This window comes from Oryza sativa, chromosome 1, assembly GCF_034140825.1.
Source record: "Oryza sativa Japonica Group chromosome 1, ASM3414082v1".
Taxonomy (NCBI): domain Eukaryota; kingdom Viridiplantae; phylum Streptophyta; class Magnoliopsida; order Poales; family Poaceae; genus Oryza; species Oryza sativa.
Genome location: NC_089035.1, coordinates 27,910,052 through 27,921,562, shown reverse-complemented (window position 1 = coordinate 27,921,562; position 11,511 = coordinate 27,910,052). Strand labels below are relative to the sequence as shown.

General features: G+C 44.7%; 1 protein-coding gene across 1 annotated transcript; it reads left to right on the top strand.

The window, feature by feature from the left end:
* Window positions 1-7,350: 7,350 nt before the first annotated feature.
* Window positions 7,351-8,326, top strand: LOC4326324 (monothiol glutaredoxin-S5-like). The gene has a single exon (NM_001401651.1). It carries the CDS (start codon window positions 7,498-7,500, stop codon window positions 7,939-7,941), a length of 444 nt encoding a protein of 147 aa, NP_001388580.1. The 5' UTR covers window positions 7,351-7,497; the 3' UTR covers window positions 7,942-8,326.
* Window positions 8,327-11,511: the final 3,185 nt, after the last annotated feature.

The window sequence follows — 11,511 nt, the reverse complement described above, 5'->3', positions numbered from 1 at the left end:
GAAAATTTTCAAATCTCAAGTTGAAAGTTTTCAAAATTTCCAGATCCGGACTTAAGTTTTCGAATCTTGAGTTGAAAGTTTTCAAATCTCGAGTTGAAAATTTTCAAATCTCAAGTTAAAAGTTTTTAAAATTTTCAAATCCGGAGTTGAAAGTTTTCGAATCTCGATTCTCGAGTTGAAATTTTTCGACTCTGAGTTGAAAGTTTTCAAATTTTGACTTTAAAATTTGAAACTTAAATCAAAATTGTTCAAATATAGCTTAAAAATTTTTCAATCTGTTAGTAAAAAAATCTTCAGAATCTTTTCTAATTACTATCATTAGTGTTAAGTGTTAATTAATAGATTAATAGTTGTAGTTAAAATCTTAAGGGGGAGGTGCTCGCTAACTGCGCGCCCGCGCTAGTTAGGAGCCCCCGACTGTTTTTACAGGGTGAGCTTCATGCATGCAGGTAGCTTAACCATATAAAACTTCGCCGCGAAGCTGACCTGCACCATCACGAGTGACGATCAAGTGTATGATTGGTTTCCAACCGATCGATAAGTACAATGTCAACAACAAGGAAATTAGTGGAGAGGGTCAGCCAAACAAAGATAAGAGCTTACACGTGCTCCAAACCTATGACTCAAGGCTGATTATATTAGGTTAATCACACTTTGGAGCAAATTATTATGCTCCCTGCTTTCCGTTGTACAATGGTGGCTCACGGCCTCTGTGCATTCTGAGTGAGACGCTTGCCGTCTCCGTAGAGACTCGATTTTAAACTCTCGAGAGACATTATCGTGTTATTTACGTGTCATTTAAATAAGGAGAAGATTTACTAAGATGTGATGTATTACTCCACAGACATGTAAATTAAAAATCAACTTCTACATATCGTAACGAAAAAATAACTGTGAATATACGTCAACTAATTGTAGTTTAATTTATTTTTTTTACGGTGATATGTAGAAGTTAATTTTGAACTTGCATGTTTATGGAGTGATATATCACATATTAATACATCTTCTTAATTTTTTTGTAACCATTTAAGTGACAACCAAACAATGAGGGATCGTCCCTTCGATAGTTTAAAATATTTTTCTGTCTCTATGTACAATTATACAAAAGGTCATCGGCGCAAAGGTCATAGTGATGTAGAGGAGATTTTACCTGGCGGCCCAAAGGTTCAGAGTTCAACAGAGAGAATGGATCAGACCATTTGTGATATATCCTGTAAAAACATAATAAAGTTTATAAATTTATAGAAAAAAATACTAGAGATATATGTAGTACACTCTCACCGAATATCAACTTCAAAATCAACTTTATTTGAGAGTAAAATAATAAATTTCAAGTAAATAGTTTTCTCTCAAATAAAATTGAGTCTAAATTTGAGATTTTGATAAATGTATTTCATGTATGTACCTGTCTCTAGTAAAAAAATCATGAATTTAGACGTTTAAAATTTTAGATATGGTTTTCACGAGTTTTAATTTATTTAGTGGTTTCATTGTATCATCTCTCCATAAAAAAAAAGGCAACCTTCCCGTTCTATGTTGCCTTTTTTTTTTCTTTACGGAGGGAGTATTTCTCACAAACAGAGAATGGTGACAATTGGATATATGGTCTCCCCGTACTGAAGGAACCCACGACGTGACATCTTTTCCCATATGCAACATTATCAAATGGCCAACATGTTGTTTCGGATTTCTGCCATACTTATCAAGTTAGTATGATCATATTCTACAATTCTGAACTCCCTAATCTCTAGCTAACATATTTTCTAGTTTCATTAGTTAAAAAAGCTAACACTTCTTTTTTCAATCACATACTCACTCTATCATAAAATAAGCAAACTTAGTAAGAGATGTGATTGTTCAGAGTTCTAGAATTATAACGTGTTATGTATGAAATGTTAGTTTTATTTATTTTGATACGAGAGAGTAGTACGGTGCATAATCAGATAAGCCGTGACTTAACTAGCGGTGCAAGACATCTTTCTTCTCTGCGAACAATAATCCCATGGACAACATGAAGGCATGATTACACATGAACAGGGTGCTGCCGCACCGTGCTAACACGTAGTCCACGACAACCGAAAGCTTTACGACACCAACTAAGCGAGTGGATAAGCAGCGACGTGGGTGGGGGCGTGCATATCCGATACACGTCAGCCCGGATCACCCCCCGGGATCAGCGACAGCCACGGCTGACGTCAGCGCGATGGAGACTAACGGCTCCCGCGCGCGCCCCCGCGTCCTCACGAACAAGGCGCGCGAGCCCAGCAACACACGCGTGGGCCGCATGGGCGTATGGCGGGGCCCAACACGAGAGCGCCATCCACGCCGCGCGCGGGGGCGGCCGGGAATTTTTTTATTTATACATTTTTTATTAAAATATTTAAAAAATAAAATTTTTGTTTCGAAAATCTACTAAACTAATCGCCTGCCGCTCTTTGGGAGGGCGATTTTGGCAAAGGACCTAAATGCAAATTTTCCAGCATAACTTGTTAGCTATATGATTTTACAATTTAAAATTATATTATATAAAGTTAGATGAAATAAAACTTTATATCAAAATTATAGAGCTCAAGGAGATCTACAACTTTGTAGTTAACAACTTTTTCATTTAATATGTTTTAGATATCCAAATATTCGTTACAAAATATAAAACACATTTAAAAAAATCTCAGATCTATATTTCAAACGATATTGTATGGAGATAAACTTTATATAAAAGTTGTAGATCTTGATGAGATCTATAACTTTGTAGTTTTTCACTTTTCCATTTAAAATCATTTGGAGTATCGAATAAGCATTATTAGTTTTTAAGCAATTAAAACTGGTGGAAAGGGTTTGAACACAAATAAAAATTTTGCATTTAGGTCCCTTACCGCTCTTTGGGAGAGCGATTTTTAAAAATCGCAAATCGCACTTCTAGAGAGCGGCACGCGATTAGATTTGTAAATTTTCGAAACAAAAAAATATTTTTTAAATATTTTAATAAAAAAATGTATAAATAAAAAAAATTCGGGCGGCCGGTGGGGTTGCCGCCGCTTGGTGTACGTTCTCCTGTCGCGCGATTGCCTCGCGCGCGCGCGCGCTCGCGGAGCCCGCCCCCTGCGGTGCGCAGTTGCGCGTCCGCGTCTCGCGCGCGTTTCGACGATGGATATACTATGCGATTGCGCATGAGGCTAAAAAAAACGTGAACCGACGCGGGACTTGGTCGGGGTACTTGCCGACTGCGCCCGCGCGCAAGTGGCGCGTTGACCGCGCGCGCTCGCGGCAAGTTACGCGCGGCTCACATACGACCCGAAAGAGAAGTGGACTTTCTGTATCGCGTAAACAAATGCCGAGTTCAACTCGATCGATCCCGTGGATAATATGTGGAGTTTGAGATCTATCTCGAGGTCAACGGGTACATACATGGACAAGCTAGGGGGTGTATGAACGCTAAGGACTTGCAGTTAATACTGTTACCTATACTTAACTCTAACAGCTGGTTTAGTGGTTATGGTTTGGCCTTCGATCGGTTGATCTCACCAGCCTAAAACACGTTGATGTGATTTTTGTACAGCTTCATGTGTAAATATAAGTGTATAATTAGACGGCACTATTGCGCAGGAGGCGATAGTATTAGCTTGTTTTATTTCTCTATAGAAAAAGGACAAATGTGCCCGTATCACACAGTCGCACAGTAAGTCAGTAATATGGAGTAGTAGTAGTCCATCCGTCCGTAAATATTTGATGCCGTTGATTTTTTTAAATATGTTTGACCATTCATCTTATTAAAACAATCACTACTAGAAAATACATTTTTCTCAACGTAGGGATCTGATTTTCGCATGCAGACATAACCCTTGAAACCAAATGACCGCATACAAAAATATAAATCGGGGTGAAGTTTGATGGCGGACCACTTGAACGACGCCTGCGAAAATCATTTTCGCAGGCGGACCACTCAAACCGCGCCTGCAAAAATGGTACCTACCCCAAAATTTCTAAGTCTTATCTTCTCCTCCACCCCTCCCCACCACTCATTTCCCTCACTCAGCTCTCTCTCTCCCTCAAACACTTTCCCCTCCCCTCAACACGCGTCTGGGCGCCGTCCCCCTCCCCTCCCCTTCCTTCCTCTACCGGCGGCGCCACCGACGGCGCGGGCGGGGCGGCGGCTCCCCTCCGGCGGTAGCGGCGACGACGACGACGCCCGGTGCGGCTCCAGCCGGGGGAGGGCGGCGGCAGCGCCCGCGATTTTTTTTTCTTTTTCAACGCATTTTCGCAGGTGGGCCATTGCCCCGACTGCTGATTTTCGCAGTTATTGGGCTGCAGGCGGTCCTCCCCTCCACCTGAAAAAATCAATTTTGGCCGTTTGCAAAAATACTTTTTCTAATAGTGAATTTAAGTAATTATTAATTATTTTCTTATCACTTAATTCATCGTTAAATATACTTGTATGAATATATATAGTTATACATATTTTATAAAAGTTTTTGAATAAGACGAACGGTTAAATATGTTTAAAAAAGTTAACAGCGGTTAATATCTAGGGACGGAGGAAGTTTTGTTCTGGTTGATCTGTCTTTGTCATGCGGATATCGATCAGCCAACGGAAGGTGAAGTTACTGACGTACTCCCTTCGTCAAAAAAAAAAGATAAACCCTGATTTCTGTGTCCAACGTTTGACCGTCCATCTTATTTGAAAAATTTATGAAAAATTTAAAAAGATAAGTCACGCATAAAATATTAATCATGTTTTATCATCTAACAACAATGAAAATACGAATTATAAAAAAATTTTATATAAGACGGACAGTCAAAGTTGGACACGAAAACCCAGGGTTTGACTTTTTTTTGGACGGAGTGAGTACGTGCATGCATGTTCTCGTATGCAGCTGCAGGCGCCACTGGCACTGTGACGAAAGGGCATAGCTCTGCCTTTTATTTTGGAGCCTATTACTATCTTTGTGTACTGTAGTTCCTCCGTCCCATTTTAAACACAATGATGGATCAACTTTATTATCATTTGACTGTCTGTTTTATTTAAAAATTTTAGAAAAAAAAGTAAGTCAAGTAATAATAAAAATACTAATAAAAAATTAAAATAAGACGGATGGTGATACGGAAATCCATAACTATATTTGTAATGGGACAAAGAGAGCATGTTGCTCTGTCTTCATCACAACCGTGTAAGCTATGTGCAAAGAGATTAGAGGAACACACTTTGCTTTATATGCCAATTAACCGTGCCGTAATTAAAGTGCACCTTAACTAACAAGGTATGGTACTGCTTTAGACCACTGCTTGTGACGGCAACATCAACATGCATGCTGCATCTCGACCGATTTTTTTCCCGATTGCTTTAGAAAATGCCTCAGTAGTCAGTAGTGCCAAAAAATCTACTGTCACCTCCTATACGCCACCGCACTGCACGAAAGAGTTCGCAGCTAAGCTAGGCCCAAATGGCGATCTAGCAGAATTTAGACCTTTCTCTTAGTTCTTGACATTTTTAAAGCTTCTCCTGATGCGTATTGTTTTCTCCAAACCAAAATGACGGGGCCAAGAAAAGCAACACATCGTCATTCGTGATCCACATGCTGCTTACCGCCACGCAAGAGCGGTATAGCGGACAAACAGTAGTACTACCTCTGTTTTTTAATAGATGACGCCGTTGACTTTTTCTCACATGTTTAACCATTTGTCTTATTTAAAAATTTTATGCAAATGTATAAGATATAAATCACACTTAAAGCATTATGAGTGATATAACAACTCATAACAAAATAAATTATAATTACGTAATTTTTTTTGAATAAGACGAATAGTTAAACATGTGAGAAAAAGTCAACGACGTCATCCATTAAAAAACGGAGGGAGTATATATTATATACCTACTGATGGGATTGGCGGCAATACATTATGCATGCGGATATACACACATAATCTGACCATCTCTTCCTGGATGTACTCAGCCATCGATTAGACCCACAGCTCGACATTAGTTTATGAGACGGGAAGTATGAATGAAAGACCAATTAAACGTCTCTCGTGGAGTCATGGAAGAACAAACAAGAGTACAAAAGGAGTACAAATACCATATATAAGAGAGAGTAGTAACAAAGCTAAGCTAGCTAATACCCCTCTGTTTCCTGTTTCCGGTTATAAGACAATATATTATAAAAATTTATTCAATTATAGGTTTAATGAAACTATGCATGTGTTATAAATATTACTTTTTTTCTACAAAATCAGTCGAACTTAAAACAGTTTGACTTTAATTAAAGTCAGAACGTCTTACAACCTAAAACGGGGTGAGTAATAATTTAGAAAACGGGAGCTTAGTACTCCGTAATATATTATGCAGGAGCGAGTAGTCCACCAACTGTCCAAGTCCAGACGATCGAGTGACGTGTTGCATTACGTCACTGAGCGCATGTCTGCGTCGCCGATGGCGCGACGCCGTCTACGGCCGCCTGGCCGGAGCTATTATTTGGCGTGTTCTATTACGCCTCACAGTACTTGAAACGTTTTTTTTTCCCTGTATAAATCACTTCAATCAAATATTGTTATACTGCTCCCTGCAGGTCTTCCCTACCAATGTTGGATGATAACCCGAATGTACCTATCAGCCAAACCCCATCCCTAACTCCATGGCTTATCTATGCCGACACTTTGCTGGAGACGACACCACACCTGGCGGGTCCCCCTTGTCATCGTCATCCGATTGTGCCTTCCCTGATTTTCTTACAAGGGCACGAAAGTACATGATCACACCGTTGCAGTTTAAAACGTGTACTAGTATTAAGTTTGCAAGCAAGATCTGTACAGCCACGCACTTCTTATTTCTCAACAAAAAGTCTTCGATTAAATTTCCGACGGAGCGAGTACAGATAGCACATCATACGTACAGCCGCCGACGACGACGAAAAAAACCAAACACATGCACCGAGACATTCCAAGACAAACGATCTGATCAATAATCCCGCTGCTGCGAGAGTCAGCGGTCGACCGTGTCCGCTGGTCGCGGCCCCGCAGCCCATCATCACCGGACCGATCCATTCCATCCATCCACCTCCCCCCCAACGCAACGCTCTCGCGTCCGCGTCGCGGCAGCTGTCGTCACGGATCCGGTGTCCCCGGCCGCGGCTGACGCCCCTCCACGCCATCAGCCCATCACCCCCCGCCCGCGACTCGTGCGCAGTCCAAGCGAAAGCTACCCCACCACCCCCCCCCCCCCCCGGCGTCGCGCGGGCCCCACCATACTACTCCGCGGGCCCCCACGGTGACGTCACCCGCCCACCTCACCTCCGGGGCTCCGACCCCCCCTGCTTCTTCCGTGTGTGTATATATCCACCCTCCACCTCTCGTCTCCCCGAGCCATCACGCCAAGACGTACTCCCTCCTTCCATTGTTACACGCGTTCACAAACGGCCAGCGAGACGACGTCGTCGATCGGCGAAGCTAGGGTGGGTGCGCTGCGCGCGTGGCGCCGCCGCGAGAGACGATCAGGCCGGGGGAGCAATGTACCAGGCGATCCCGTACAGCAGCACCCGGCCGTGGCTCAGGCCGGAGCCGGCGGCGAGCGTGGTCGACGTCGTGAAGGTGGAGACGACGACGGCCGTCGCGGGTCGGGGCGGTGAGGCGGAGGTCGTGGGGGAGGAGGAGGCGGCGGAGGTGCGGAGGGCGGTGGCGGAGAGCCCGGTGCTGGTGGTGGGGAGGCGCGGGTGCTGCCTCATCCACGTGGTGAAGCGGCTGCTGCAGGGGCTCGGGGTCAACCCGGCCGTGCACGAGGTCGCCGGCGAGGCCGCGCTCAAGGGGGTTGTGCCGGCCGGTGGGGAGGCCGCGGCGCTCCCCGCCGTGTTCGTCGGGGGGAAGCTCCTCGGCGGGCTCGACCGCCTCATGGCCGTCCACATCTCCGGCGAGCTCGTGCCCATCCTCAAGAAGGCCGGTGCCCTCTGGCTTTAAATCACCATCATCTTCCTTCTCTCCTTCCAATTTTTTTCTTCCTTTCTTCACAACATCGTGCCATCGTGGTTCAATCCTGGCCGTTGGATTCGGTTTTACATCGCGGCGGATTTCCTCTAGGATATTTTTCCTCCTCCTTTTCCGTAGGGTGTGCTAAGCTTTGAGAAAAAGAACCAGAGAGAGCTAAAGCTAATGTTGCTAGTTAATAGTAGTAATTCATTTAGCAAAATATATCTTCGTGCGTGCGTACGTGATGATGAGTATTTTACTCCCCACCATGTGAATACGGAGCGAGAGAGGAAGAGGGACAGTGACATTTGCCACATCTGTACAGTTTTGCATTTCTGAATTAATTAATGAGAATGAGACGTTCATTTTGCCCCCATTTCCTGTGGCTTTGAGCCTCTATCTTCTTTCCCCTCTTTACTCAAGTTAAAACGATTAATTACCCTCCGTATACGGCATTGTGGTTTGGTGAGAAGGTTTACCTCGATGCATGCTAGCTACAGCATGCATTCAGATGACATCATGCATACGGCAGATTTTCTATCCACCCAAAAAAAATCAGCCTTAAAAGTGTAGTTTGGCTCGAGATCTATATTTTCACAGCTAATTCAATCGCATATAACAACAAGTTAATCAACTGTTAACGATCAGGAGTAGATTTGCTTTGGAGAAACTGTTGTGAGAGGGAAGGCTGTGTTTGTTAATTTGTGCCCGTACGTGTTGCATGGGACAAAGATGTACGTAAGCAGTGATGAGCTAGCGCAGGGAAATTTTCGGTCGAACAGATCAGCGAGAAGAGAAATCCAACTTCTCCTTGTGAGATCATTGCGCGGCTCGTGTGGTCCAGGCGTGGCTGATTGGCGGAAGCCCTCCACGTACAAGGTATTTACGGACCAATTGACCCCAACTAATTGCTTCGGCAGCGACGGGATCTGCACGAGACCGGAGCAAAAAGATAAAAGGGTGTGTTCGGTTCACGCTAAAATTAAAAGTTTAGTTGAAATTGAAATGATGTGATGAAAAAATTAAAGTTTGTGTGCAGGAAAATTTTGATATGATGAAAAAATTGAAAGTTTAAAGCCAAAGAAAAAAAAACTTCCTATCACGGAGTACGAAGACAGTACACAGAGTCTGCAGCAACCGGTTCATTCCTCGGACAATCAATCATGGAGGGGAGAGTTCTCTCTAGTCAGACTTTTGGCGTTGTTCAGATATCCATGGCGGTTTAATTTTCGGTGTGTCGGATAGTATTTACTAGCTGTTTTCAGTGTATCGGGTTAATTCAGGTGAGCTGTTCACCAAAGATGAAAAATGAAGGTAAGGAATTTGACTGATCTTCTAACTAGTTCACCTGAACTGGCTGAACATCGTTTGGAAATTCTGAAAACTATTTCAGTTTGACAGCCGCCGGCTCTCGTGAGCGTCAGACGTGGTCACGTATCCAAATGTTCAATGGAACGCGTTTCCCCTCTCCCACTTGTGAAGATATAGGTTGGGCAGAAACCTACCCATTCGATAGGGGTGACAAACAGATCCTTTTTTTTTTTTTTGATTTTGAGAATAACCAACTGACCAAGTGACCAGGTGAAAGGATCGGAAGCGACAAAAGAGGGATCGGCTGTCGCGGTGGGCGCAGGCAGCAGGCGCACGATGCGCCTCCGTCCGCGGATTGCCGCCAGATAACTTTTACACGCATGCAATGCAACTCTGCCCGAGAGGATAGTAGTACTAGATGGCAATTAGCCCATGTGCACCGGCCAGCCACATCAGTCGAGGCCGCGCGGATGCATGGCCCGACCGCAACTAACCGTGGCGGCACCCGTGGTACGTTACTCGCGCGTGGCCGGTCGGCGCCATTTTTGTTTACCTCGCGAGGCGCACGCGAACGCGACAAGCTAGTACTATCTCTCTAGCCGTAGGAAGCTTCCTTCCAGTTTGCCATCCAGCGAGCGTTACGCAGGTGATGCAATCATGCGATCCCGCCTCCCCCATGACGCGCGGCGGACGATGCAACGTGTCCCGGCAGTAACATGCGCGTACGTCCAAGCGACCCCGACCCAACCCAACCCAACCCAATCATGGGCGCACGTTCACGTTGGCGACGGAATCAATCAATCAATCAACCCATGCCCATGCATCAACGACGACGCCCGCGCGCGCGAGCGCACGCACGCGGGGCACACAGGGCCGTGACGAGGCTGTCGGTACGCCGCTGGGCAGAGCGGACGCAGCCCCGCAGCCGCCGCCGCTTAAAAAAATACGAGACCTAGAACAAGTTTGGCGCGATCGGGGCAGGCAGCGCCCCGGTGAGGTCGCCGGCCGAGGAGGGTCGTTTTTTAGCTCTGGCCGACATGCATCGTGGGCTTGGTTCTTCGCATCGGCTCGATCGTGTGCTGTTTGTTTATAAATGGGATCAGGCGATTTGGGTAGAGTAGCATCTTCTGAACTTCTGATTACCTGTTGGCTTGCCCCCTTTTTTCTGTCGTCCTCTCTGCTTCCCAAGGGGCGTGTGCTCCTTCTTCACCCACCCAAGCACCCAATCCTGTGAGGATGTGACTGTACGTACCCTGCACATGTAACAAATCAGATCGTGGCGAACATGCTTCCACGGCGCATTTTGCAATTTCCGTCCTCGATCGCTTGATACGGCGGGACTGATCGTACATTACTCCACCGTTTTGGACGAAGCAGAACCATTGGTTCGTTGGTACCTGGAGATGTGGGGCTATAGCTAAAACCTCGTGAATGTGAGACACGCGTTCAGTGGATATCGATAAAGGCCATTTTCTGATGGTGCCTGCCTGTCAGGACGTGTGCTAGAGAGGAGAGGGATGACAAGAACGTGTATGGTCAGCACTCACCACTGTCAGGCTGTTCTTTAGCTGACCCGGATGATACTGTACTTAGGCCTAGGTGAGGTAATTAAGTAATTAACCATGCATTTGAAGTGACAGAGCGTCCTGATCATGGACAATATTTTCCTAACTGAGTACGTCTACTCGTGTAACAATACAATACAACACAAGATTTTTCCTAACCGAGTACGTCTACTCGTGTAACAATACAATATCATGAATCTCCCTCACAAGTCATAAGTCGTCACTTGTATAGACCGAGATGATCTCATGATAGGTTTAGACCCTACCTGGAATCCAACGTTACTAGTATAGTATTCATTAAGAACAGAAAAGGGGAGAAATGACTGCAAGTTGTTGCCAGTTTCTACAAGGACTTTTCGTAACTGAACCATTAGCAGGGGGCATCCAAGAAACGGAAGTTACAGATGTACAAGGCTCAAGAGGATTATCATTCTTCTCTACGCTCTCTAGAAGCTAAAACATATGGACGACTACTTTCAGTCTAGTACGTTATCGTTGTCTAAGCACTAGTTTAGGGCTTCTGAATTTTTGACTTGAGAGAACAACGAAAAGGAGTTCTGAATTCAGATGAAATCCCGTCTGAACTGTCATAAATCTTAAAGATGCGTATATCTTTTCCTACTACAGAATCACCATCACAGCCTGCAAATTAAACATCATGACATATAATTTTAGGTGCATAGTG

Excerpts from the sequence above, each read along its gene's own strand:
- LOC4326324 (NM_001401651.1), top strand. The coding sequence starts at position 7,498 with ATGTACCAGGCGATCCCGTACAGCAGCACCCGGCCGTGGCTCAGGCCG.